The sequence below is a fragment of the Propithecus coquereli genome, unplaced genomic scaffold (genome assembly GCF_000956105.1).
Source record: "Propithecus coquereli isolate 6110/MARCELLA unplaced genomic scaffold, Pcoq_1.0 Scaffold306, whole genome shotgun sequence".
NCBI classification, from domain to species: Eukaryota; Metazoa; Chordata; class Mammalia; order Primates; family Indriidae; genus Propithecus; species Propithecus coquereli.
The window spans coordinates 3224850-3230983 of record NW_012148686.1 but is presented as its reverse complement, the minus strand read 5'-3'; the positions used below and the strand labels follow the sequence as shown (position 1 = coordinate 3230983).

The 6134-nt window shown below is 42.2% G+C and overlaps 1 protein-coding gene across 1 annotated transcript in view; it reads left to right on the top strand.

Annotated features, from left to right (window-relative positions):
* FLT3 (fms-related tyrosine kinase 3) overlaps positions 1–6134 on the top strand; it is a 65760-nt gene that overhangs the window by 33159 nt on the left and 26467 nt on the right. Inside the window, exons 5-8 of the mRNA XM_012649875.1 lie at positions 1742–1869; positions 2193–2332; positions 2428–2581; positions 3618–3786. Coding sequence (XP_012505329.1) covers positions 1742–1869; positions 2193–2332; positions 2428–2581; positions 3618–3786 — 591 coding nt within the window. The remainder of the gene's footprint in view (positions 1–1741; positions 1870–2192; positions 2333–2427; positions 2582–3617; positions 3787–6134) is intronic.

Below are 6134 nucleotides of genomic sequence, written 5' to 3'. Positions count from 1 at the left end.
ATCAACTGCAGGGTCTTCCCTGGGCACTGCACTACACAAATAAAAGTGCTTTTAAGTTGCAGGTTTGTTGGCTCCCTGAGAATCTTGCTGGGGAAAAATAGAAAGATACTGATTTTAAAGTGTAATTCTAAGTCAGAAATTTCCTGTGACTAAATGTTTAATTTGGGATTATTCTATTTGTTCTGGAGAAGTAGTCTAATAGGATTATTTAAAGATAGAGAATCTAGAGCCAGACAGCCTGAGTTGAACCCTTGTTTGCTGTGTGGCCTTGGACAAGTTACTTAATCTCTCTGTGCTTCATCAGAAGAATGAGGATGGTAACAAGTACTTACCTTAAGGATTGCTATGATGGTTAAATGGATTGATATATGTAAAGCACATTGAACAGTGCCTGGCAGACAATTAAGTGTGGTAAAAACATTTACTTTTGTTTTTCATATGTGCCATAGCTAACTAAGTTCTCACAAAGTAACAATTCGTGCAGTTTGAACTAATTAAAATTTACTAAACAACTTTTACTGGAAAGTGGGCTGGGCATGGTGGCTCACACCTGTAATCCCAGCACTTTGGGAGGCCGAAGCAGGAGGATCACTTGAGCCCAGGAGTTTGAGACCAGCCTGGGCAACATAGTGAGACTCCCTCTCTACAAAAAAATTTAAAAAGTAACCAGGCATGGTGGAGTGCATGGTGTAGTCTCAGTTACTCTGGAGGCTTAGGCAGGAGGATCCCTTCAATCCAGGAGTTTGAGGCTGCAGTGAGCTATGATCGCATCACTACATTAAATAGAAGGAGAAAATGTAAAAAATCAGGTTACTGAGTGATAGGAATGAATCCCAAATTTTAGAGGAGAAAAAGAGATTATAGATATATGTACTGTGTACATAGAAAAAAAAGATTGGAAAGATAAACACCAAAATAATAACCATTGTTATCTCAAAGTGGTAAGAATATGGATAATTTAAAATTCTTTTCTTTGGGTTTTTCTGTATTGTCCAAAATTTCTACAATGACTCTAATTATTGTTGTCTTGTAATAAGAAAAAATAACTCAAGGAAAGATACATAAACAAAGAAAAATAATACGCTTGACGAAAATGGTAAAGAGAAGAGTGACTCCATGCAAACTCCGAAACCATTATCCGCTTCTGGAAAGGGGTAGCCAGGGAAACTCTGTCAGGAACCTAAGTCCATTTTCTCGTTGCTCCTTGAATACTGAGAGGGTCTCGGCCAACTTCCCTGGATAGTGACACCTTGACTTTCCTTCTCCATTTGCTGTGGGAACTCTGGTGACTTTTGCAACGTTAGCCTCTCCCCTAGCTGACTGTACACTTCGGTGCTTTAAAGAAAAAACACCCGCCTTGGAAAACTGCACTAAAGCCCACATCATGCTTTTTCTCTCTCTTTCTTCTTCCTTTCCTCTGGCTTCTTCAACTCTTCCTTTCTTTCCCTGTCTTTAAACAACAACAACGAAAAGAGGTCACCACACATGAAAAATTTTCAAGTGTTTTATTGTGTAATTCTCACTAGCGGTATTCTTATGAGTCGAGATAATAATGAGTAACTGGTTCCCTAGTGAGCCTCTGCTGAAACCACAGATTTGGGCTTGTTTGTTTCTTGGCCTGCTCTTTTCTTTGTTCCCCTCACACTGGCTCTAGAACCTTGAACTTTGTTCTTCTCCTGCACGTTCTTTTGTCATTTTTTAAAACCTGTTAAGCCGAATGGCATCTACTTTCTAATTGCAGCTGTAAAGAAGAGAGTCCAGCTGTTGTTAAAAAGAAGGAGAAGGTACTTCGTGAATTATTTGGAACCGATATAAGGTGCTGCGCAAGAAATGAGCTGGGCAGCGCGTGCACCCAGCTGTTCACAATAGGTAAGGCTGCGATACCACGTGCTGGTACTTCAGTGACCAGGCTTTAGAAGCTGTGGGGGACTAACGGTGACCGCGTAGGTGATCGTTCAATTTCAGAAAGTCTATAGTTCGTTCCTTCACACCATTTTAAATGTAGTATTATGGATTCTGTAAATGCCGATTCTTCATAAAAGAGGAGGCAATCTCCAAAAGATTGCTTCACTAACGTGGTTAGTGACATTTGAGATGATGCCAAAAATCTTTGTTCTTCAGAATGTTCAGGATATATTTTGTGATAAGGAAAAATAACTTTTTTTCTGACTCAGGATGTTTTCATCTTCTAGATTTAAATCAAACTCCTCAGACCACTCTGCCACAACTGTTTCTTAAAGTGGGCGAACCCTTGTGGATAAGGTGTAAAGCTGTCCACGTGAACCATGGATTCGGGCTCACCTGGGAATTGGAAAACAAAGCCCTCAAGGAGGTAAGAGGACAGTTTGTATTCTGAAATGCAGTAACGATTAACTAACAGCACAGGTTGCAAACATTAAATTCAAACTCTGTTTTATTAAAACCTAGGGCAGCTACTTTGAGATGAGTGCCTATTCGGCAAACAGAACTATGATACGGATTCTGTTCGCTTTTGTATCGTCCGTGGGAAGAAACGACACTGGATACTACACTTGTTCCTCTTCAAAGCATCCCAGCCGGTCAGCGTTGGTTACCATCCTAGGTAAGGCAGGCTGCTCACGCAACCTTTACTCATATGTTTAGTTGCTTTAGTGTGGAATGTGAGGCGTGTAATGCAAATTCTGATTTCAATTTAATGTTACTATCAAAAAGCTAAAAAAAACCCACAACTGAGTTAGAATAGCTTTGCAAAGATAAGCTGCCCACGCCCTTTTCCACTTCAACCAGACCTACTTGAAATGCCACTGTCTTTGCACATAGCACATTGTGATATGACAGTGCATTTGTGGACTTTTGTCCTCCAATAAACTGTAAGTTCCCTAAGGACAGGGACAGCCCCTTCTATCCTTCTAGTCCCAGAACCGGGCAACAAAGCCTGACCCAAAGTAGGCGCTTAATAAATACTTGCTCTAAGAATCAAGCGACTGCAAGGGCCGTGAGCAGTCACTGAGAGAACAGTACAAGCCCTGAGATGCACTGAAATCTGGGCGGGCTATGTAGGGTTTGAAAATACCCACGTTTAAGTAATCTCAGATTGCGGTGCAGCCTTTAGCCGGAATGAAAATGCTAAGAAATGCAGTGATTCTCTTAGCAAATGATAAGGAAGTGTTCCATAAGGAAACCTTGCGAATACTGCCAGCCGGATTGCTCTTTTATTTGTGCCTCGAGGTTATTTTTTATGGGACCTGTCACAACAGAGTTGTGCTGGCTGAGAGCAGGGGCTTCCAGACTCTGTTAGGGGACCCCAAGTGTGTGCATGGGAGTAGGGGAGCCCTTTAGCCTCTTGAAATTGTCTGCAAAATCTGTAGGTTTATTTATACATTTCTCTAGGAAGACAGTCAATTATTTATATTCCGTTCTTAAAGGAATCTTGACTTTAAAAGATTATGAGCTCAGGCTTAGACCCAGGCGTAGGACTCCTGTATTTGCTCTGGACTGTCAACTCTGACCGTGTTGCAGCCTGCCAACATCTGACTTTCCATGCATTAAACTGATGAATAAAAGTTTATCTTCTCAATATATTTCCATGAGAATCTCATTATCTAATTTACAAATTCTTTTTTTTTTTTTTTTTACAGAAAAGGGTTTTATAAATGCTACCAATTCAAGTGAAGATTATGAAATTGACCAATACGAAGAGTTCTGTTTTTCTGTCAGGTTTAAAGCGTACCCCCAGATCAGGTGCACGTGGACCTTCTCTCAGAGATCGTTTCCTTGTGAACAGAGTGGTCTTGAGGATGGATACAGGTGAGACCATGGAGGGCCCTAAGCCATCATTTTTACCACAACTCTCCTTCCTTGTTGCCCTCAAAAAGGGCAATTTTGAACTGATGGATGCAAATTCACTTATTATGAGTTTATCTGTTACGGAGTTGAAACTGAAGATAAGAACATAGGCAGTGGATGTGAAGAATTAGTAGCAATCTTAGGATCGCTTTAGCTAACAACCGACGGCATAAAAATGGAGTCATACTCGTTTGAGTACGGTTCTGTGGCATGTTCTCAGTCACAAGATTGTTGCTTCCTGTTCGAGAGTGTGGGGCTACAGTAAGTACACCGAGTCTCCCTTAGCACATTTGCAGATGATTGAGGAAGTAAAACTTCTTGAAAACAGGAAAACATTACCTGTAGGTGTATTAAGTTTTCAAAACATAAATACATATGTAGTTCAGTAATAAGTGGTGAAGGAAAATTCCGTTTTCCTGGGGATCTGTACAGCTATGCGAGGCTCTCTCATGGGAGGAATTCTTCATTCCTTCTTTGCAAAACAAAAGACAGGCCTGTGTAGTAATGTGGTTTCGGGCTAGACTGCGAGGGACTGAGATGCACGTGTTGTTTCTCAAACAAGTCAATGATCTAGAATAAATCGTCGTATCTAGGCAAATGTTAAAATTGTGGATTTTTGGCTCCCATTCCAGACATGCAGAATCAAAATTGGGGCAAATTATGCATTTTTTTTTTTTAAGGGACAGGGTCTCACTCCGTCACCCAGGTTGGAGAGCAGTGGTGCGATCACAGTTCACAGATCACAGCCTCAAACTCCTGGGCTCAAGGGGTCCTCTGGCCTCAGCCTCCCAAGTTGTGGGGACTACAGGCACCCCACCACATCCAGCTGATTTTTAAAAAAAATTTTTGTAGAGACAGGGTCTTGCTGTGTTGCCCAGGTGGTCTTGAGCTCCCTTGGCTCAAGTGATCCTCCCACCTCAGCCTTCCAAAACACTGGAATTAAAGGCATGAGCCGCAGTGTCCGGCCCCAAAATACTATCATTTTAATATCAAAGCTAAGTTTTGGCCCCAAAATACTATCATTTTAAGGCAAAAATCAAAGGCCGGGCACAGTGGCTCATGCCTATAATATAGTGTTTTGGATGTATTGAGTTAAATGGAATCTATTATTAAACTTAACTTCACCTGTTTTCTTTTTACTTTCTTTATATAGCTAACTGGGAATTTAAAAATAATATCTGAGGCTTGCATGTGTGGCTCACACAGTGTTGTATATTCCTGAGTAGTGCTGGTCTAGATGAAGAGTAGCAGTTAAGTTCTTTTCACCCTGATTCTGCAAAGTGTTTGTTTCATGATTACTGTGCTCTTCTTCATACCCCAAAGCAATTTGTAACTGGTGTTTGTTTAAATTTTTTAAAAGAGTCAGAATGCAGGGTTTGTATGGAACCCTGAAAACACCCTGACCTTTAAAGCATTTTTTTTTTTTTTTGAGACAGGGTCTCGCTCTGCTGCCCAGGCTAGAGTGCAGTGGCGTCATCATAGCGTAGTGCAACCTGCAACTCCTGGGCTCAAACAATCCTCTTGCCTCAGCCTCCCGAGTAGCTGGGACTACAGGCGTGCACTACCACGCCAGCTAATTTTTATATTTTTTGTAGAGATGGGGTCTTGCTATGTTGCTTAGGCTAGTCTCGAACTCCTGGCCTCGAGCTATCCTCCCGCCTCGGCTTCCCACAGTGCTAGGGTTACAGTGGGAGCCACTGCACCCGACCCAAAGCATTCATTTTTCAGGTAATTAAGAATGCAGCCTTTGTCCTGTGAGCTGGCTGATACACACGCCCCCTCACTCAGGGTTTCTTACCAGCAGCACTACTGAATTTGGGGCTGGACAATTCTTTGCTGTGGAGGACTGCCCTCTGCATCGTCGCAGGATACTTACCGGCATCCCCGGCCTCCTCCCACTGGATGCCAGTAGCACATCCCCCTTGTCCCAGTGTGACAACCAAAAATATCTCCAGATACTGCTAAATGTCCCCTGGTGGGAAAAATCACCCCTGATCGAAAACCACTACCTTACAGGGCTCACCCCATAGTCATGAGCTCTTACTCAGAAGTGTCAGACTTTTAAAAGTAGGTTGGGGAGTCAGCCCCTCTCTACCCTGGTTAAACCGATTACCACTCGGCCTGGGCCCAGAAGGAAATCAGGGTATCACTGTCCCCCCTCTTCTTTGTATGGTGTGCTGGTGTTAGATAAGCTCTTAGCCTGATTGGAATCTCTTCTGAGTCAAAGAGAAAAAGGATCGATTGAATTTAGTTCAACAAATAGTACTTTAATACCCTCTTGGTGGGTTTGATCTATGACGGACCACAAG